Source organism: Lepus europaeus, chromosome 14 (genome assembly GCF_033115175.1).
Source record: "Lepus europaeus isolate LE1 chromosome 14, mLepTim1.pri, whole genome shotgun sequence".
Lineage (NCBI taxonomy): Eukaryota > Metazoa > Chordata > Mammalia > Lagomorpha > Leporidae > Lepus > Lepus europaeus.
The window spans coordinates 52,917,443-52,940,604 of record NC_084840.1 but is presented as its reverse complement, the minus strand read 5'-3'; the positions used below and the strand labels follow the sequence as shown (position 1 = coordinate 52,940,604).

Genomic DNA, 23,162 nt, shown 5'->3' with positions numbered 1-23,162 from the left:
ACTTTCTTGGTTGAACTACCTTTTTCCAAACTCAGCTGACTCTGTTCATGTGAGTCTATGTCTGGGATCCCTATTCCACTAAATTATGCCTACCCTTTGCCCATACCAAACTGTCATGATTTAAACTCATGTTATACAAATCTTTCAACTTTGTTCTTTTCAAAATTGTTTTGACAATTTTAGTTAGTTTGCTTTTCCATATAAATTTTCTTCTTTTAAAGATTGATTTATTTGAAAGGCAGAGCACAGAGAAGGAGAGACAGATTTTTCACATGCTAGTTCACTCCCCAAATGCTACAACTGCTAGGTCTGGGCCCTGCTGAAGCCAGAGACTGGAAACTCTATCCTAGTCTCCTGTGTGGGTGGCAGGGGCCCAAGGACTTGCTTGGGTCATCATGTGCTGCCTTCCAAGGTGCATTAGCAGAGAGTTAGACTGGAAGTGGGACAGCAGGACTTCTATCACTCTGATAATGGAATGTGGGAGTCCAAAGTAGTGGCTTAATCTGCTCTGCCACAACACAGGCCCCTCCATACAAATTTTTCAAGTCAGTTTGTCAATACCTATAAAACAGCTTGTAGAGTTTTGGGTTGGGGCTGTTGCACCTGTAGATCAAACCAGGGGGAATTTAACAATATGTTAGCAATATTGAATCTTCTAATTCATGTGTTCACTAGTGTCTTTCTCCATTTAGATCTTGGTTTTCCAGTGTTTGCCTGTTCTTAGCATACAGGCATGCATATATTGTTAGATTTACATCTAAGTATTACTTTAATCTTTTGGGGGAAGTGCTATTTTTAGGTCTCAAGCACCATTGTTCATTGGTATAGGAATATAATTTTCACTGTGTATATTGACTTATTTCCTGTGACCTTTTTATGACTGATATTATTTCCAGGAGCTTTTTTGTTCAGTCAGTGGCATTTTCTACAGAGACAATTATATCAATTATAGACAGAGCCATTTTATTTTTTCCTTCCAATCTATATGCTTTTTATCTTATTGAACTGCCTAGGAATCCAATTGTCTCATTAACAACAACATGAGCTATAAGTATGATGGATTTTATTATTTTACCTATATTCACATATTTTAAGTTCAACCTCCTCCTTCTAACCTCAATTTGTAGTTCCTGTATTAAAGTGCTAGCTTCCAGGGAACACACAATGACAACTTTTTTCACTCTCTTATCTCTGTTATATTTGCCTACTACCCATCCTCTCATAACCCCAAAATAAAAACAAGAGTTCATGTTTTTTTATAATAGGATTTACTTTTCTTTTTTCTTAAAATATATATTTCTTATTAAGTTAAAACTAAGCACATTTAACACCATTATATTTCACATTCTTCAGCCTGAATGCTGACATCTTCTGTTACTTGATGATTTTCGTTATTAAGTGTTATATTCAGGGAACAAGTATTGATGTTTACCATGATATAAACGACTTCTGTCTCACAGTCAAGGGTGCATCTGTGGATGTCCAGAAAGATAGTTTCAACCTTAGTGAAAAGTTCAGGAACATCCTAGGAGTTTGCAGTTGATTTTGAAGGTTGGAATTGTCCTGCTTCAAATTTTTCTTTGAATTTTAAGTAGTCTCTTCTTTTATCAAAATATTTTATCTGTTGAGGAAAAAAAGAGTTTGAAATAAGGGCAAGTGATGCAATTTAGATGAGCAAAAGCATAGACTGAAATCTAACTATTCAATATGAAAAGAGACTTATATTCTAGAACATCTGAATCAAGGCACTTGATGAATCCATCTCTGAGGAGAGAGGCCATGGACCAGTGAGTCCTAAGCCTTTTGGGTTACAAGTTCTGTTAAGAATCTGAATAACCCAGGAACCCAACCTACATGCACATGTAGGAGGCTTGCCAAGTTCAGAGTGCACACAGTGACAGGCAAGAGTCTTCAGATTTAAAGATTAGGATTACCCCACTAATTAAACTATCTTTCAACAAGGCATTAAGCCCTTGACTGACTGCAATGGAAATTAAAAATGTCATCTCAAAAACTAAAAGGAAGGGGGAGAAGGAAACGGGAAGGAGGGGAGGAAGGAAAGGAACATAATTATATTCTTGGAACTGATCTATGAACTACATTGAATCTGTGAAAAAATATTAAAAATATATGAAAATGTACTCAATAAATAATAGGAAAATACAAACAAAAAGATACAGGATTGTTTTCCTTATCAACTCTTAATTTCAACACACTTTATAATTTACCAGCCATGACATTTTTACCAAGTCTGTCTCATCCAGACACGTGCATTCAAGGAAACAGACACATAGTTTAATATTGTATTTATGAACCATAAGTGAATGGATGGAAAAACTAAGTCAGTTAATTATCTGGCTTTATTTTTTAATTACAGCCTCCCCTGCCCATAGGGAATTTTAAAAATCTTAAAGCGCCATATCCTGATACAGTAAAATACAGAAAGTGGAAAAACGCCTAGGTGCCAAGCACAAAGTCGTCTGTCTGAGCTGCTCTGCGGAGACGGCCAAAGCAGACCACCACACATGGCACTGTCAGGCCAGAGAACGCTAGTTCTTTGTTAAAAGCCTTTCTTAAGGTTGAATTCTTATGTACTTCAGTGGGGCTTCTGTCCTGCCCTGTATCCAGCTGGGATAGCAGGCACAGATAAGGCCAGCAGCAAAGCAAACCTTTCTCCCCCAAGGCATCCTAGGGCCCCGGGGTGTCCGCATGGACCCCTTCCCAGAGTGACTGCTGCTTTCTCATTCACTGGGAAACCTTGTTCTCTAAAATCATAGGCTATCAGAAATTTGCTCTTTGAAGTTTTATCAGGGAGAATGAACAGCCCACTTCTGCCTAGAGGATCTGAAGTGCTTTGACACTGAGAAGCAGCCTTGATCTGCAACTCAAAGGCAGGACTTCAAATAGGGATTTCTGACGCGTCACTGCATCACTCAGTCTTTCACTTCGAGGAAGACAGCACCCTGGGCCCACGACTTGTTTATCTGCAGCTCTCTGCTCTGAGGCCACCAAACACCGCTTCACTTCAATTCTACCTAACTCCATCCTTCCCCTCAGTCCTGCAGTGACTCTTTCTTTCTGGCGAGATGTTCACAGTTCCTCTAGGGCATGGTCTTCCTGCTAACTACACACTCCATCATCAGACCACAGGTCTCTCCCTGGAGGTCTTAGCCTGACTGGGCTGGGATGGATGTTATATAAAAGATATGGAATGATGAAGTAAAGTCTTTAACATTTCTATGGCAAATTAATAATTTGGCATCTCCTGTTGCATCTACCTCGCAGGCAACTCCATGTAGGGGCCTCACCAACATTTCATTCCCAACCTGTCCAGTACTTGGCTCCTCTGGAAACATTTCCCCTCTTCCTGTAACTATTCTTTTTTTAAAGATTTATTTTTATTTATTTGAAAGACAGAGTGAGAGAGAGAGAGTGAGAGAGAGAGAGAGAGAAGTCTTCTATTCTGCTGGTTCACTCCCCAAATGACCGCAACTTATCCGAAGCAAGGAGCATCTTCCAGGTCTCCCTGGCTTTCCCAGGCCATAGCAGAGAGCTGGATCGGAAGTGGAGCAGCCGAGACTCAAACAGGTGCCCGCCCATATGGGATGCCGGCACTGCAAGCTGGGGCTTTAACCCACTGTACCACAGTGCCGGCCCCAAGAGAGCAGGGCTGAAGAGAATGGTGCGAACAGGAAAGGCGTCACTCTCGAATGCTGCAGCAATGAGAATAGCTGGCTGCACGCCAGATATGGTCTCTATCCCTTACTCCTGAACTCAACGAACCGGTCGGCCACGAGGCATGGCACTCAGCTTGCCCAAGAAGGGGAGAGAGAGGATAATCAAACCAACCTGCTGGCTGTTAAATCCTTTATGGCACAGTGAAGAGAAGTTACCCTTGGAAGCAGGGAAGGGGGAGACTCTACGAGCCATTGGGTTGAAGAAAAACAAGAGGGGTTAGGATGGCAACTTCCAGGCTCGGGTTACCCACCAGAATCACTTGTGGAGCCAAGGTCCCTATATAGGAAGCTGTGGTTCCATTTCTAGAAATTCACCAGCCCTGATGTAAAAGCTGGGACATGATGTTTGGTAGAATGTCCCAATGATTCTGATGTGTAACCTGAGTGGAAAGTCACAGACAGGCTGACAAACACAGGTCTCACAGTGAGTAACAAAACAATATGGGGATGTATAGGGGTGGGACATGGCTAAGCTCAGCATCATCAGCCCTGACCCCACCCAGCTCGGGGTGGCCATGGGCCCACAAGGTCAGAAAAGACTCATGTTCGATGACATTTTCCATCTACTTTTTTTTTTTTTCTTAAAAGATTTACTTATTTAGAGAGAGGGAGAGCAGAGAGAAAGGTCTCTTCCATCCACTGGTTCACTCTCCAAATGGCCGCAATGGCTGGAGCTAGCAGATCCAAAGCCAGGTGCCAGGAGCTTCTTCAAGGTTTCCCATGTGGGTGCAAGGGACCAAACACCTGGGCCATCTTCTGCTGCTTTTCCCAGGCCATTAGCGGGGAGCTGGATGGAAAGTGGAGCAGCTGGGACATGAACCGACGCCGATATGGGATGCCAGTGCTGGTGCTGTGGCGAAGCGGGTTGCGACTTTACTTGCTATACCACAGCACTGGCCTCTTCCACCTACTTCTTTTTTTGGCTTTTTTTTTTTTTAATTATTTGACAGCTATAGACAGTGAGAGAGAGAGAGAGAGAGAGACAGACAGACAGACAGAGAGAAAGGTCTTCCTTCCGTTGGTTCACTCCCCAAATGGCCGCCACAGCCAGCGCTGCACCAATCTGAAGCCAGGAGCCAGGTGCTTCCTCCTGGTCTCCCATGTGGGTGCAGGGCCCAAGCACTTGGGCCATCCTCCACTGCTCTCCCAGGCCACAGCAGAGAGCTGGACAGGAAGGGGAGCAACCGGGACTAGAACCTGGTGCCCATATGGGATGATGGCACCACAGGCAGAGGATTAACCCAGTGAACCACAGCACCGCCTCTCCCCCCCCCCCCCCCCCTTCTTAAACCAGGTATTGTAGGGGCTGGGGTTGTGGCACAACCAGTGAAACCGTCACTTGTGACACCAACATCCCATATGGGCACGGGTTCATGTCCCATCTGCTCCACTTTCGATCCAGCTCCCTGCTAATGGCCTGGGAAAAGCAGCAGCAGATGGCCCAAGTGCTCAGGCCTCTGCTGCCCCTGGAGAGACCCAGATGAAGCTCTTGGCTCCTGGCTTCAGCCTGGCTCAGCCCTGACTATTGTGGCCACTCAGAGAATGAACCAGCAGATGGAAAACCTCTCCCTCCCTCCCTTTCATATAAATAAATACATCTTTAAAAACATAAAACAAGCCAGGAGTTGCTCTCAATGTATCCATCTAAAATTAAAACCACAGGGGCCGGCGCAGTGGCTCACTTGGTTAATCCTCCACCTGCGGCGCCAGCATCCCATATGGGCGCCAGGTTCTAGTCCTGGCTGCTCCTCTTCCGGTCCAGCTCTCTGCTGTGGCCTGGGAGGGCAGTGGAAGATGGCCCAAGTGCTTGGGCCCCTGCACCCGCATAGGAGACCAGGAGAAGCACCTGGCTCCTGGCTTTGGATAGGCGCAGCGCTGGCTGTAGTGGTCATTTGGGGAGTGAACCAACAGAAGGAAGACCTTTCTCTCTGTCTCTGTCTATAACTCTACCTGTCAAATAAATTAAAAAAAAATTAAAACCACAGATGTATAACATTTCTCTGCTAATTCGCATCTAATCCAATCAGAGTCCAGGTTTTCAAGTGAAACATTTAACCTTTACGACAATCCCATGACAGGTTGCATGGTGCAGGTTTTACAGAGGAAGAGTTCATGTAAAGCAATTTCTACACACTGCATTCACCCCCAGCTCAGCCCACCAAAATGACCTCCACCTCCCCACACCTTTCGTTTGGTTTCCCTCATGGCCTCAGGGGACTGACTGACCCACTTAAGAATTTCAGGAGCGTTAGGTGCTCAGGGGTCACGTGGGGTTGGTGGCCACACTGTAGGACAGTGCAGACAGCTTCTCTGTTACACAGGAAATCGTGGCAGCACAGCCAGCTCTGGGGTCCTGACTTAGGCATGACATTGAATAAGTCACTCAGAAAATGACACTGACCTCACAAAGTTATCGTGAGAATTCAGTGAGGGCAGGTTCCTACATGCAGTCCCTCCTACGGATCCTGATACACTGAGGCCCTGAACGCTAGTCCCGTTGCACCTGCCCTGGGCACCTGTCGCTCCCCTGCCTTTGCTCACAGAGTGCCCTTCTCTTATTCTGCCACTCTGATACCATCTTAGGTGGGATCCTGTCTGGCCTCGCTGCTCCAAATTCCCTCTGCCCTCACGCCAGCAGAGTTCATGCCTGAGAAGGCAGAACAGCTGTGCCTGCGTGTGTCTGTGTCCACTGAGGACCCTGGCTGTGTCTGGACGGTTGTTTGTTAGCACCCTTGGATTTCACTGCTTTTCTGGGAGGTTGCCTTTTAAATCACTTTCCCAGCAAGAGTGAACTGCAGGCTTTGTGCGCGTGCCAGGTTCCGTCTCGGGGATGGATCGACCCCTGTGGATGGGTACTGGCTGCTGTCAGGGTGTGACTGGAAGACCCTCGGAGGCAGGAATTCCTGGAAAAGTGTGATGGATCTTGGTGTTGCCACCGCTCCAGGCAGAACAGGCACAAAAGCACTGGGTGACTGGATGAGCAGCCTCCTCACCACGCTGAGCGTCACACACTGCCACATGACAGCGGCGCTTGTGACCACCACAGCACTTCCCACGTAGGACCACTTACCAACCTCAGTACCATCAGCTCCCTCTTCTGATCCCCCCACACTAAGGGCGGGCAAAACATGGATGCCTGTCACGGATGCAGATCCACCACAGGAACCTTTCATTTCTCCTGGCCAATCCTTTCTTTATATTTTGGGTCTACAACGACATGATTCTGGGAGACCAACTGGCAACGCTTTATTTCTGACAACAGCGCTAACCTAATACACTGGACGACTCCTGCCCAAGGCTAGGAGGAAGCACTAACCTTTCAGAAGCAGGCTGGAGTTTTTTGGTTATGGTTCCTAAGTTTGTTTGATTTGCGATAACCTTCAAGGTGCCAGCCTGCTGTAAAACAAGCCTGAGGCAATAACCATTGCTCCTGGAAGGCACTGTCCAGCAGGCAGCGCTGGGGCTCCGAGCCCACCACACACACTGGGAGCTCCGTGTGTGTTAGCAGTGCAAGTGTGACTTACCCACTGTTGCGGACAGCTGGATTCAAACGAGCTCCTTAACTTCTTGCACTGAGACGCGTCCTCCGTGTGCTCATCTAAACACTTCCAGTACTCATCGCGGGCTCCCCAGCAAGCCTGCCTTTCCTTCATAGTCGGGGCCGCCATTCCTCCTGGGAGCAAGCTGTCGGACAAAACATTCCACACGCACAACAGACTTGTGATGTGAAGGAAAGACACGGGGAGAAAAAGACCGCCATTCCCTCCTGCTCCCTTTTTGTTTAAGTTATGCCTCGGAATTGGAATGAAGCAACTGACGCCCGTGGCTGCGGGACGGGACCAGAGATCCCCCGCAACACACACCGCACCAAGTCCTTCTCGGGCTCGGTCCCACCCTGCTCGGGGTGACCACGCGCCCAGCAGGGGAAGGCAGTGACCGGCGAGTGTCAGGGTCACAACGGATTCGGGGAAGCCGCGTTGGAAGCGGGCCCGCGCCGGTCTGCCGCTCTCCCGGGCAGCTCGCGTATTCTCTCCGGGCCTGTTTCCTCGTCGCTAAAACCGGGCTAGCAGGGTCCATTTTACAAACGTGTGCGGGGACACACACTAAGCAGCAGCACGAGCACTACCGCGTTCTGCAGACACACAGCCTGCGGCTCGGAGGGAGGGAAGGGACGCCCGGGGCCACACTCCACGCGCCCCGCCCGGGCCCGCCAGCAAGCTGACCTCTCCGCCCGCCCGGGTCTGGCTTCCCTTCGGCGCCCACAGGAGGAGAGGGTCAAGCAGCCCAACAACCAGCGGAGGAGGGCGCGGTGCCAACTGGCTCGGGATCACGCGGCACCGTAGACCTCACCACCACCACCACCACCAAGACAAAAAACCACAAAAAGCGAAGGCACGCAGCGAAACAGCCAGGCTCCTATTGACCCTTCCGGGCTGCCGTTCGCTTTTTCAGGGAGGGCGGGACTTCCGCTTCCGCGACGGTACCAGGTGGAGGTGACTTCCGGCCGGCCGCGGGGTGGAGGTGGTCCCTGGGTCTTGAAGGTAGGAGGAGGTTGAGAAGCCGTCACTGCTCAGTGCCGCCTTGGCCTTAAAGTCCTGGTATCCCTTCCCCTCAGTTTATCACAACTTTAAAGGATTGTGCCCCTTTGGAGAATGTAAATCCTCGTGTCTCGCCCCAAACCATCAGCAAGTCTCAGCGTGCGAGCGCTGCCAGCCCAGGCGAGGGTAGGAGAGGTGCACGGAGCGTTGCAGGGCTGTCACGAACGAAACGTGCCCCGAAAGAAGCTGAGCCGCCCCCGCACACGGGGGCGTACACACTGTTGTGGGGGAAAGAAATAGTACTGTTTTGAGCTCACCTGTGACTTTGTTATCCCAAACGCCGGCGTAGTTTTCAAAGGAAGGAAAACTGCTTGAGGTGTTTCAAGAGGGCGTTGTTTGTTCACGCCTCAGCAGAACCTATTGAAAAGCGAGTACGGATAGAAGTCCGTCGCTGGCTCGGGTCCTAACGTGCCACCTGCTGCTTCGTCTGGTCGGGTTTAGGTTCCCTCCACCTGCTTGTATGGCTCTCCAGCGGTTTACTGCTCTGCTCCGTGCTGGTGTGTAGTCCTTTCCAAACTCCGCATAGGCGGGTGTTCCAGGGGACGCTTAGGTTCTACAATATGGGGAGTGTTTCCACAGCAGTCAGTGGACTCCAGTGGAAGATTACGTTAGCTTTATCCAAGCCCCCACTGTTACTGCGCTACGGCCATTGAGGTCAGTTTATATAAAGATATTATCTTTTAATTATAACTGAGGGGAGGTTGAGAAGGGATGAAAGGAAACAGTCCTAGAGGATTTTTGAGTTGGAAAAATAAATGGATTTAAATTTAAATTTGAATATACCTAATGGTAAATATATGTGAAATGAAATTAGAATTACAAAGAAAAATCCATCATCATATTGGTGATTTTAACAGCCTTTCTACTAATTGTTATGATAAGCAAGAAAAAACAAAGGTATAGAAAGCTTGAATAACATCATTTACAAATATAATAAGCATATATAGAACAACACAACCAACATTGAAGGATACATTTTTTAAAACAAACATGACACATTACCAGTATTAACCACATACTTAGCTATACAATTCTCAACAAATTTTAAACATCGAAATTATTCACCACATTTATTTTTACTACAGTGTATTTATGCTAGAAGTCAATAAGCTATGAAAATATAGTTAATGCTAATAGGAAAATATTTTGAATGAACAATAAATTACAAAAATTCTACCTGTGGAATGCAGCTAAAGTTGTACTCAGGGACATTCATAGCTATAAGGGAAACTTAGTTGTTAGAGAAGAGACGGAAAAGTTGTGACTTAAGAAACAGAAAGGGAGAGAAAATAAGACTATGGAAAGTAGGATGGAAATAATAAGAGCAAAATTAATGAAATGGGAAACAAAGCATTGTTTGCTGGAGCCTGCACTGACATGGGAGAACCTACTCTGCACTCTTCTTTCCAGTTCTGTGATCAAATAACTCAAGGTGCTTGCTAGAAATCACCCATGATGGGAGTGTTCACACTACAGAAATAAGTAGATAAGCCAGTGTTTTGTTCTGTTGTGTCTGACACCAATTCACTTACACAACGTGATATGTAAGGTTAAAAAAAAAAAAAAAACCCAAAAGTTAATTTTTGGGAAAGACATAAAATTGATAAACATCTGACTGTATTGAGAAATATAATACATGTTGTAATGTTCCATGGTATGTTTCCAACATCTGAAAAAGTCTGGGGTGGGTATTTGGCATAGTGGCTAAGATGCCAGTTAGAACGCCCATGTCCCTTATCAGAGTACCTGGATTTGAGTCCCAGTTCCACTCTGACTCCAGCTTCCTGCTAATGCAGACCCTGAGAGGCACTGCTGATGACTCAAGTAATTGAACCTCTACCACACATAACGGGAGACCTGGACTGAGTTTCCAGCTCTCAGTTCAGCCTGGCCCAGCCCTAGGTGTTGCAGGCATTTGGGGAGTGAACCACTAGATGGGAGCTTTCTTGGTCTGGCTGTCTATCTTTGTCACTGCCTCTCAAATAAATAAGCTTAATAAAAGTTTAGCTCTAAGAATTTCAGATGAGTTACCTGCCTGAGAAAACATCTTTATGACTTTGGTTGGAGCCAAGAAGTCTTTTAGCCATAAAGGAAAAGATAAAAAAATTCAACTAAAAATTTAAGGACTTTTATTTACCAAACAACACCACAAAGTGAGTGGAAAAGACAGATCATAGTGTGGGAAAAGTTAGCAAAACATACAACAGTTAGTACCCAGAATATATAAGGAACATCTATAAATCAATAAGTAATAGTCTATTCTTAAAAATGGACAAATGACTTAAATAGGCACATCACCAAAGAGGAAATGCAAATGAGTAATATGGGAAAATACCAATATCCTTATTCCTAACCATAGAAAACATAAAGGGGCCGGCACGTGGCTCACTTGGTTAATCGTCCTCCTGTGGCACCGGTATCCCATATGAGCGCCGGATTCTAGTCCCGGTTGCTCCTCTTCCAGTCCAGCTCTCTGCTGTGGCCCAGGAGAGCAGTGGAGGATGGCCCAGGTGCTTGGGCCCTGCACTCGCGTGGGAGACCAGGAGGAAGCACCTGGCTCCTGGCTTTGGGTCAGCACAGCACTGGCCATGGCGGCCATCTGGTGAGTGAGCCAATGGCAGGAAGACCTTTCTCTCTGTCTCTCTCTCTCACTGTCTAATTCTGTCAAAAAAAAAAAAAATGAAATGAACATAAAAATCTTAGTGCACTACTATTAGGTACCCACCACATCAAAGAAAACAGTCCCACAGTAATAAAGTTTTTTAAAAAAGATTTATTATTTGAAAGATTTACACACAGAGGGAAGAAGAGGCAGAGAGAGAGAGGTCTTCCCTCCACTGGTCTTCACTCCCCAATTGGCTGCAATGTCTGGAGCTGTGCCAATACGAAGCCAGGAGCCAGGAGCTTCTTCCAGGTCTCCCACACGAGTGCAGGGGCCCAAGGACTTAGGCCATCTTCTACTGCTTTTCCAGGCCATAGCAGAGAGCTGGATTGGAAGTGGAGCAGCCAGGACTTGAACTGGCGCCCATATGGGATGCCATACTGCATACAGAGGCTTTATCTGCTACGCCACAGCACCGGCCCTAGTAATAAGTTTTAACAAGGGTGAAGCAAAGAGAAGCCTTATATACTGGTGATAGCTTAGATTTAAATGATCACTTTGGGAGACTAGCATGTGGTAAAATTGAAGACACATTTGCTATGACTCTGCAATTCCATAGAATCTGTACATGTGCATTTTTGTAATAGCTAAATCCAGTATGTAACCCAAACATGTCAATAATAGAATAGACAGTTTGTTATAGTCATACTGTGAATTATGATACAGGAATGAAAAATAACCCAAATGATCACTGTGTATGAAATCATGCTGAATTGCTGTGTTGGGTGAAAAAAGCAAGTCAGCCAAAGAATAAATAGAGTGTATTTCCACTTATATAAAGTTCAAAAACTGGCAAAACTCAGTAATACATTTAGGATACATGCAGAAGTAGTATAACTATAATGAAAAACAAAGAAATGATTATCACAAATATTTCTCTCTGGGGAGACAAGATGGGCCCAGGGAAGGGTACGGAGCTTCAGGGGTGAGGATCATGTTCCGTTTCTGCACCTGGATGTTTATTTTCATCATTATTCTTCAAACTGTGTGTGTGTTTTATCCCTGTTTCCGTCTGAATGTATATCTCACACATTTTAAATAAATAAAATGAATGATTAGCCTTAGGAAGTTCATCTTCAATATAATCGATTCACAGAAAGATAAATATAATGGTCATGCAGAACATTTATAGTGCAGTTACTAAATTTTTAGTGACGTCAGCATCTTCTGTGCTCTTCAAGATCAAGAGTCTCTTGGCCGGCGCTGTGGCTTAACAGGCAAATCCTCTGCCTTGCGGCGCCGGCACACTGGGTTGTAGTCCCGGTCGGGGCTCCAGATTCTGTCCCGGTTGCCCCTCTTCCAGGCCAGCTCTCTGCTATGGCCCGGGAAGGCAGTGGAGGATGGCCCAAGTGCTTGGGCCCTGCACCTGCATGGGAGACCAGGAGAAGCACCTGGCTCCTGGCTTCAGATCAGCACAATGCGCCGGCCGCAGCGGCCATTGGAGGGTGAACCAACGGCAAAAAGGAAGACCTTTCTCTCTGTCTCTCTCTCTCACTATCCACTCTGCCTGTCAAAAAAAAAAAAAAAAAAAATCAAGAGTCTCTACTGCTGCACGGCGGTTGTGCAGTAAGCAATTGCTATCAGTCTGTGGGAACCCTAAGGCACGGACAAGGGAAACACTGTGGAAGAGGGCAGGTGGTGTTCCCCACCTTACCCTGAAGGAGGCTTGCTTCCCAGCAATTGGGGAGCACTGGTTTCACCAACAGAAACAATACAAGAGTGGAATTGTTGAGGTGTTGGTGAGCACGAAGAAATCCAGGATGACGATTGCAAAGGCCATCTTCACCTTATAAAATCCTGAAGACTGTGGGTAAATAAAAGAATGTGGGTGCCGTAAGATGATTGCCAGTGTGCTGTCTTGACACAAAGAGGGTGTAATCTCCTAGCCTATGTTTGGAGCAGAGAGGGGGCGAGCAGCAGTCAGTATGGGGAGGAGGAAGACATTCTGTGCTGGCTCTTGCCATCCAGGGGAAGTTTCTGTGTGGGTGTTCCCCCAGTCTGAACGAAGTAGATTCCCAAACCACCGTGTGGAGACTGGGGGCAGGCTGGAGGAGGGGCAGGGCCAGACAGACCCAGGAACACTGAAAACGATGTGTTGTTTTCTGTCCCTTCCCACAGGCTTTTATTTATAATCTGTTCTGCTTTACGAAGCAGTTGTCACAGACACCTACTCAGGGACACAAACAGGACAAGATTCTGTTGACTTCAGTGATGCTACCAAGATCCTTCTGCATTTCTTTTACATCCCTGTGTTGGCTCCTTGCATTTTTCCTCCTTTTTAGGATGCTTTGAGATGCTATCCTATGCTCTCTCCCTTGGCATTCTGTTTTCCTTGGTGAGTTGATTCCCTGCCACACCTTCAGTCTGTTAGACTTGTAGGGCTATGATTTGGTCCTTTACAGAAACTCATGCCAGTCTTCTCTTTGCAAGTCACCAGTGGACCTCTCCGCTTGTTTGTCTTTCCATCACTCTGGCAAGTTCCAAACTGGACACACAGCGTTCCCTCTCCCAGTGCAGCTTCTCTTCCTAAGCTGTTCCTTTTTGTATTTCTCCTTTCAATACCTTTATTCCTTATTGTCACGTTTTCCAAGTTTTGCCTCTCAAGCCAGACAAATGTCATGGAGATCTGCACAGAGATACGTGTACATACACACATACACATTTAAGGGTAAAGCCTCAGCTTCCTCAATAAAACTATTATATGTTCTCAGGCACCTGTTAAGAAGAGGTAAGGGGGCTGGCGCCACAGCTCACTAGGCTAATCCTCTGCCTGAGGCATCGGCACCCTGGGTTCTAGTCCCCATCGGGGTGCCGGATTCTGTCCCAGTTGCTCCTCTTCCAGTCCAGCTCTCTGTTGTGGCCTGGGAAAGCAGTGGAGGATGGCCCAAGTGCTTGGGCCCTGCACCGGCATGGAAGACCAGGAGGAAGCCTGGCTCCTGGCTTCGGATCGGTGCAGCGTGCCGGCCGTAGTGGCCATATGGGGGATGAACCAACGGAAGGAAGACCTTTCTCTCTGTCTCTCTCTCACTAACTCTGCCTGTCAAAAAAAAAAAAAAAGAGGTAAGGGGCCGGCACTGTGACGTAACAAGTAAAGCCACCGCCTGCAGTGCTGGCATCCCATATGGGTTCTGGTTTGAATTCCAGCTGTTCCACTTCCGATCCAGCTCTCTGCTATGGCCTGGGAAAGCAGTGGAAGATGGTCCAAGTCCTTGGGCCCCTGCACCCGTGTGGGAGACCTGGAAGAAGCTCCTGTCTCCTGGCTTCAGAGGCACAGCTCCAGCAGTTGTGGCCATCAGGGGAGTGAACCAGTGTATGGAAGACTCTCTCCCTCTCCCCCTTTCTCTCTGCCTCTGTGTAACTCTGCCTTTCAAATAAATAAATCTTAAAAAAAAAAAAAAAAAAAGAGGGCCAGTGCCATGGTGCAGTAGGTTAATCCTCTGCCTGCGGCGCCAGCATCACATGTGGGCACCAGTTCTGGTCCCGGCTGCTCCTCTTCCAACCCAGCTCTCTGCTGTGGTCTGGGAAAGCAGTGGAAGATGGCCCAAATGCTTGGGCCCCAGCACCCACATGGGAGACTGGGAAGAAGCACCTGGCTCCTGGCTTTGGATTGGCGCAGCTCTGACCATTGTGGCCATCTGGGGAGTGAACCAGCGGAGGGAAGACCTTTCTCTCTGTCTCTCCCTCTCACTGTCTGTAACTCTACCTCTCAAAGAAATAAATAAAATCTTTGGGGGAAAAAAAAAAGAAGACATAAAAAGTGAGAAGATAAAAATCAGGGAGAATGTGCATAAATCCCAGTTGACAAGGCTGAATGTAGACTCGAAGAACTGCTTCAGAGTGATGTTGACTTCACTTGAAGTTTTAACACCTGGAATGTTTAATCACTGTAGCATTAACTGATCCTTAATAAAAGTTGATTTAAATAACACCAACAAAATACAGTTCCTCTGATAGCTTCTTAAATCACACTGATTTATGTAAGAGGTGTTTTGTCTATTTTGTAAATGGGACTAACTTAGCAGGAATTTTAGCAAGGTGGTGGATTTTTGCGTAAAAATGCCTACCTTATTTACTGTCTATGAGTTTCTATCTACTATACATGAGTTTCTATCATCTGTCTATCATCTCTTTTATCTATCTATTTTTCGTCAATCTGTCTACCTGTCTTCTACTATAAGTGGTATCTGTGTCTCTAGGTATCTATCTACCTAGCTAGTTATGAATTATTTATATAAGTGTGTATCTATGTATTCACTCATCCATCTATATATAGCTAAGCTTATATCATGTTATTCACTCAAAACACATTTTTGTTGTGATGTAATTATTAAATTATTTGTTGATTACTGATAGGGGTATATTAAAATGTGTTTTCATTTATTGTTTTATATTTCTAACAGTTGTAAAAGTTCACAGTCATCTTACTAGGTAGAGGAAACTATATGGTCCCTCAGAATAGGTTCCTTGTTCACTCATTTAATATTTCTGGTCTTGAATTTCATTACTATTAATATTACCGGCCAGTGCCATGGCTTAACAGGCTAATCCTCCACCTTTCAGCGCCGGCACACCAGGTTCTGGTGCTGGTTGGGGCGCTGGATTCTGTCCTGGTTGCCCCTCTTCCAGGCCAGCTCTCTGCTATGGCCCGGGAGTGCAGTGGAGGATGGCCCAAGTGCTTGGGCCCTGCACCCGCATGGGAGACCAGGAGAAGCACCTGGCTCCTGGCTTCGGATCAGCATGAAGTGCTGGCTGCGGCGGCCATTGGAAGGTGAACCAATGGCAAAAAGGAAGACCTTTCTCTCTGTCTCTCTCTCACTATCCACTCTGCCTGTCCAGAAAAAAAAGAAAAAATTACCTCATTTACTTTCTTTTCTGTAGCACTTCTTTGATGTATCTTTTTTCAGTCATTTGTTTTCAGTTTTTTCTGTGTCATTCTATTTTATTTTCATAGCATTCAGTGGCATTTAGGATTCACAAGTAACAGTCTCTATTTTAATGGAGTCTCTATTTTAATTAGAACACTCTCTATTTTAATGGAGTCTCTATTTTAATTAGAACTTAGTTTCATTTACAGTAACTGCTTGAAATTATTCCAGTCAGTCTAAGCCAGTTTCTACTTGGTTGGGACATTCAACCACAGTTGATCAAAAACATTAACTTTGCTTTTTAAAAATACTTTCACGCGGGCCAGCGCCGTGGCTCACTAGGCTAATCCTCTGCCTTGCGGCGCCGGCACACCGGGTTCTAGTCCCGGTCGGGGCACCGGATTCTATCCCAGTTGCCCCTCTTCCAGGCCAGCTCTCTGCTGTGGCCAGGGAGTGCAGTGGAGGTTGGCCCAAGTGCTTGGGCCCTGCACCCCATGGGAGACCAGGAGAAGCACCTGGCTCCTGCCATCTGATCAGCACGGTGCACCGGCCGCAGCGCGCCTACCGCGGCGGCCATTGGAGGGTGAACCAACGGCAAAAGGAAGACCTTTCTCTCTGTCTCTCTCTCACTGTCCACTCTGCCTGTCAAAAAAAAAAAAAAAAAAAAAAAAAAAAAAAAAAAACCTTTCATGTGAAGAAAACATATATATATATATATATATATATATATATATAGAATGATAAATTTAAGTTTGGTAGATTGTCATGAAAAATTCTGGAAATTACAATACTGTCTGTATTTTGGGGGTGCTGAATTCTAGCAACTTCCAAATGTCTCTGCAGCCAAAAAAGCTCCACTGGAATAGCTCTATCTGAAAACCAGTCATATTTCTATTATATTTGTGAAAAATCTCTGAAGTTCGTTTTGTTGTCTTTTGCAAAAATCTGAGAACAGCACTGAATCATAACAGGCATTTACATTATTTAACTTACTGCTTTAGAATGGGTACCCAGTTCTTGGTGAAAAAACCCCAGGTTTTCAAACATCACCTTGGGATTTCTTCTGGCAACGTGTGAACAGCTGCTCTTGTTTTTCTTTGCATTCTCCTCTAAAATGTCCTTTTTCCTCTGTCTACTCCTATGTAGGTGGCAGATATCCAGGTACTTGAACCATCGTTGGTGCTTCACAGGATACACCTTAGGAAGCTGGATTTGGGAGCAGATCTGGGACTCAAACCTAGGCAATCCAGCACGAGATGTGGGCATTCCAAGCAGCTTCTTCACTGTGTGCCAGATGCCTGCCCAAACTTATCTTTTTTTTTAAGTTTTTATTTATTTATTTGAGAGGTAGAGTTACAGACTGAGTGAAAGGTTTTCCATCCACTGGTTCACTCCCCAAATGGCCACAATGGCTGGAGCTAAGCCAATCTGAAGTCCGGAGTCAGGAGCTTCTTCTGGATTTCCCATGCAGGTGCAGGGGCCCAAGCATTTGGTCCATCTTCCATTGCTTTCCCAGGCCATAGCAGAGAACTGGATAGGAAGAAGAGCAGCCAGGACTAGAATCGGCACCCATATGGGATGCCAGCACTGCAGGCAGAGGATTAACCTACTGTGCCTCAGCACCAGCCCCCAAACTTATCTTTTAATTCCATTTTCCCCATGAATTTTTTTAAGCGGCCTTGTATTCCCGTATACCAGTACATGCCTTTGTGGGTTTATTAAACACCTGTATGTACAACTTTGCAAATTGTGCACCTCTTATGGCCTGCACTGGGCTTCTGCCCCCAGTATCTTCACCCATGCAGGAGAGGCAAAATTTTACCTCTGTCCTTGTAGGGGTTTTTGGTTGGACCTGAGAATGAAATAGACATAGATCCAAAGGAGGAAAGCATACAACATTACTTAACACAAGTTTAACATAAGGAAATGAAGACCCAAAGACCTAGAGCTCAACATTTACCTTCTGGATTGGACAAAAAGGAGTGAGTTGTGAAAAGTTACCTGAACGTGGGGGGGGGAGGGGGGGCTGAAGACACACGGGTTATTTTAGCCAAGTCTGCACGGACTTCTTTCCGCCTCAACTTCTGTCCTCAGTGCTGAAAGTGACACTTTCCTTCTGGTGTAGGGGACATTGCCGCATGGAAGTGGTGTCTCCTGATTTAAGAAACAGAGGAGGGTCACAGTGATCTTTTTGCATCTGCTGTTTTTCAAGTGCCTTTAGCTCCAAGTAGTCAAGATGGCAGAGCAGCACATCCGGGGCGACATATTCTCATCTCTTCCCTCAGGCCCTGGTCCTGGCGCTGGCCTGGCCTTGGGAATCCCAAGATGACTCGTGGCTCCGGGTGCATCCTCTTAGCGGGCTTGGTCTCTGCTCTCTAAGTTCCTGCAATAGGGGATGAGCAGGGGGAAGATGCTTCCCAGTGTTGTTTATTGTTGTTTAATTCTCATGGATGAAGACAGCCTTGGCCCTCCCTTAAGTTAGGTTGCCCAGGCAGGAGGAGATGGCAAGAGTTGGGATGGATTGAAGGAAGAGCTGAGCTACCATGGGTTCACGTTTTGGCTCTGCTGTGTACCGGCTGTGGCTTTGAGCATGTTAGTTCATTTCTCTGGAACTTCATCTTCAAAGCCTGAATAAAATTAGCTTCTCCCAGGACTGCTGTATGGACTAAATGAAACAACAGTGTGACAAGGTGCCCTCTAAACTGTAAAACACTGCAAAATAATGTCAGAGTTTTAAAAAATGAGCTCTTGTGCCTATTAGGACTTCTACAAATTTATTAGGATACTATAGTGGTCAACTCATTCTGTGCATGTACCTCGGTATAAGAAGCTTTCATTATTCACATCCTTTTAAAAAATAACCTCAACTATGCCAATGCCTAGAGACAAAATTGACACCAAAGAATAGGCCATAGGAGCATGCAAATAATGAAATCTGAGGCAAAGTGTCAGGTCTTCTACTCAAAGGTGTGCAGTGAGTTAGAAGTGGCTGCTTAATTAGCAATGGTTTCTAGGACACAGAATTTAATTCTCAGAAGTGTTGAAGGTCCATTATTTTCATTCATTTTCTCTTACTGAGAAAGAATCCTGTTTCCTGTTCTGTCTTCACAAACAGGGGCCTCTTCTAGGAGAAAATCAAACAGTAACCTAAGAGACAGTGTTTGCATGGACTGGATCTAAATACAGTGTTTGCTTTGCAGATAAATATTTCATGACACAGCATTAAAAGCTGTCATAGAGGGAAGGATCTGGCACGGGTATCTAGGTTGCTCTTGACCCCTTTGAGCGCACCTCCAGCATCTGCAGGACTGGATTCTGGTTTCTTTCTTCCCTTTTCTGTCCCTCCCTCTCGCCTGTTTTGAAAGAGGTCCATTAGCAGAGCAGTTTCTTCAGCCTTGTTCACCAGCCCCTTGCTGTGCTGATTGCCTTAATTTTCAGGAAGCTCCATTTTCTGAAAACCTTTAGACTGGGCAGCTACAAGCATAGGGTTGCATTTTTCTAAGATGGGCAGGATGTGAGAATGAGAGAGTAAGGAGGAAATGGAGAGAGTGTGTATGCATAGATTAGTTTCCGATACCTATTATATGAGAATGGTAGGCCACTGCACTCATGGCTTTGGAATTTAAGCAAGAAGTCAGGCCTAGTGCTGTAACCTGGGAATCGTGACTCTTCCAGTGGCCTCTAAAACCAAGATTCTGAATAGAGCAATTTATTCTACATAAGTGGGTTTCACTGGATAGCAGTGTGGCTATTAGATAACATGCATGAGTGACTGTGTTTCTATGTGACAGTGTTAGTTAACCAAAGAGCACTCTTGGCTTAAGTAAGCCTCCTCTGACATTAAACACCTTTCTGCTGTCCCTCACCTACCCAGAATCCTCTTATCATTGTCAGTCTAGACCCCTACCCTGCCTCTCCTCCTTTTGCACTTCAAAAGGTATATATTGTTATATAAAGGATATATTGGTATATTGTTCAGCACATACTTCCTCACCTCCCCTGCCCATGAAGGATTTATTTCCTCAGGACACTGACTTTGGGTGTGGGCACCATTCACTTTGGCTAATGTCGTATGTGTGCAGAGGGCTTCACGTGTGCTTGGATGGTTTGGCATGTTTCTTGGCCACAGATGATCTGTCACAAAACCAGCATCCTCTGTAGCTGCTGCCGTTTTATCCTTGGCTGCAGGACAAACGTGTAGACAGACCTGAGCCCAACCTTCAGCCTGGTGCCCAGCCCAGGTAGACCCTCATCGGCAGCACATCCATTCACTTGTCCTTGACCTGTCAGCCACAGCGTAATCACCTGCAGGCCGGTGGAACATGAGCTTGTTCTTGACTGCAAGGTGATTTTCTGATGCAGCACGATTGTGATCATAACTGATACAATGTTCTGAATGTTTGTGCCCACCAAAATTCACATATTGAAGTTCTAATCCCCAAGGTAATGGTGTTAACAGAAGAGGTCGTGGGGCTGGTGCTGTGGCGTAGCAGATAAAGCCATAGCCTACAATGAATGCATTCCGTATGTGTGCTGGTTTGAGTCCCGGCTGCTTCACTTCCAATTCAGCTCCCTACTAATGTGCTTGGAAAAGCAACAGAAGCTAGTCCAAGTCCTTGGGCCCCTGCACCCACATAGGAGACCTGGAAGAGACTCATGGCTCATGGCTTTAGTCTGGCTTAGCCCCGGGCCTTTGTGGCTATTTGGAGAGTGAACGAGCAGATGGGATATCTTCCCTCCTCCCCCCCACCGCCTCCATCTTTTCCGCTCTCTGTGCAACTCTGACTTTCAAATAAATCAATACATCTTTAAAAAAATGATAAAGTAAAATAAGCAGAGAAGGGGCCTTTTGGAGGTGATTCTGTCCTGAAGCTGGAGCTTTTTTGAATAGGATGAGTTTTCTCAAAAAAGAAACTTCAGAGAACTCCTTGGTGCCTTCCCCCATGCCATGTGTGGACATGAGAAGACAGCCATCTGTAAATTGAAAGAGGGCCCTCACCAAAACCCAACCATGTAGCACCCTGAACTTGGATTTTTTTTTTTTTTTTTGGACAGGCAGAGTTAGCCCCCCAACGGCCGCTATGGCCAGTGCACTGTGTCGATCCAAAGCCAGGAGCCAGGTGCTTCCTCCTGGTCTCCCATGCCGGTGCAGGGCCCAAGCACTTGGGCCATCCTCCACTGCTTTCCCGGGCCACAGCAGAGAGATGGACTGGAAGAGGAGCAACTGGGACAGAATCTGGCACCCCAACTGGGACTAGAACCCGGTGTGCCAGCACTGCAGGCAGAGGATTAGCCAAGTGAGCCTTGGCGCTGGCCTGAACTTGGACTTCAGAACTATGAGAAGTGGATTTCTAGTGTTTATAAGCCACTTAGTCTATGTTTGTATAGCAGTTTGAATTGACTAGGACAGCTGACTAAGAGCTAGCCCATGTCCCATTTTTCCAGGAGCATACTAAGTAACTAGTTATTTAAGCCAATTCTGGTTAAATAAATTAATGAGCTATATGAGTTTCAGGTATGGCTCTTTCCAATTACTGGTTATGACTCTCAAGTAGGGCTTTCTGGAGATGGTAAGCTATGTATCAAAAGAACAGCTCTTTTGTGATTTTCCAGTGACCAAGGTGGTAAAAGAGGTGTGGATATGTACCCCAAAATTAGCTCTCAAGAATCCTATCCTCCCATCCAGAGAGGTGTTCAGAGGCAGAAAGGATAAACAATGGGATCATAATTTCTGATCATAATTTGCTATTGCTGCAAAGCTGTAACTGTTTTGAATGTTGATTTTAATTGGTAATGAGTTACGGAAAAATTCTTGATGAAGAATCACTTGAAGTTTTAGTTTTCAATATTAAATGCTTTGAAAAATTCCCAGATGCATACATGACCATTACAGAGTGGTATAGACGTACTGGTAAATGCTAAATGTGTTGAGTCCTTAATGCAACTTTTGAATGTACTCGAAAGTTTTAGAATTGATTTTTTCATTGTAAGTGAAGTACAAAACAACCTGGCAATGGCATGAAAGAGTCTTAAGATTCCCTATGGTTGAGTTGTTTGGAAATATATAGTGTTTCCTGCAAACATCTATTATTAATTCTAATGTTAATACAATCATGCATATAGTATACATTTCCAAGTTCCCATAAAAGTTAAAAGAATTTCTATTTTTACTTTTGGCTTTCCTGCTGGCTGGCTTTTCATCAGAAATTCACACTAACCTCTTTCTGTCAGACCTTGGCCAGGGAATTGAAATGCCCTTCTTATTGACTCTTTGCCATCTGTGTTGTTGCTTGCATGATTGATCTGGTCACATCTCTCTTGAAAGCAGCCCTGCTCTCTAGTCCATTAACTCCTTATGTGAACAGCGGAGCCCATGCATGGTCCCAGATGGGATTCCAGAGCCAGCCTGCCTCCACGAGCACTGATGGTATATGATCCCCTCTGACCTTGCTCTTGGTGAAATATTTCGATGTCTGCTGCCTGCTCCCTCAAGAGTTCCAGCATAGTGCTTTGTAAAGGAGACAATGCCCCAGGGGATGTTGGTTCTGTCCTCCTTTTATTGCAATTAGTTTATATATCAGTCAGAAACAGGTGGGTATTTAAAAGTGTGCTCATGATCTGGGCCCAACCTGTATCTCCATGAATAATTTATGCATTGTTTGTGTGTTTTTCTATATATGCTTCCATTTTTATTATCTATCTATATCTATCATATCCATATCATATTTCATCTATCCATCTATCTCAACATCTATCTATCATCTTCATCATCATCTATCTAGGTATCTAGTTTATGTACTTATACATCAAAACTCCATTTTCAGGGGAGGTACCAATATCAAAGACCACAGAGCCCAGATGTCTTAGTTTGTTCAGACTGCTATAAAAAGCATCACAAACCTGGTGACTTATAAACAACAGAATTTTCTTTCTCACAGATTTGGAGGCTGAGGAGTCCAAGATCAATGCACCAGCAGATTCGGGGGCTGGTGATGGCGCATGGCACCTTCTTGCTATGTCCTCACATGGAGGAAGGGACAAGGGACCTCTCTGGGGCCTTTTTTAGAAGAACACCTTTCATGAAGGCTCTGCCCTTTGGATTTGATGGCCCCCTAAAAGCCTCCATCTCCTAACACTGTCACTTGGAGGGTTAAGGGCTCAGCATGTGAATTTTAGGGGGCAAGAAATATTCAGAATGTAGCACCAGGTAAGTAATGGAAATGAGCCAAGCCCAGTGCAAATGCACAGGCAGGTGTTCTGTGAATGCTCTGGCTGACGGCTACAGACACCACCAAGGTTC

The 23,162-nt window shown here is 45.6% G+C and overlaps 1 protein-coding gene across 1 annotated transcript; it reads right to left on the bottom strand.

Annotated features, from left to right (window-relative positions):
* Window positions 1-1,259: 1,259 nt before the first annotated feature.
* On the bottom strand, window positions 1,260-8,184 carry LOC133773322 (cytochrome c oxidase assembly factor 6 homolog). Its single transcript, XM_062210629.1, has 3 exons — window positions 7,961-8,184; window positions 7,262-7,421; window positions 1,260-1,621 (listed from the first exon to the last, which is right to left on the bottom strand). The coding sequence occupies exons 2-3, from the start codon at window positions 7,403-7,405 to the stop codon at window positions 1,526-1,528; spliced, it is 240 nt and encodes a 79-aa protein (XP_062066613.1). The 5' UTR covers window positions 7,406-7,421; window positions 7,961-8,184; the 3' UTR covers window positions 1,260-1,525.
* Window positions 8,185-23,162: the final 14,978 nt, after the last annotated feature.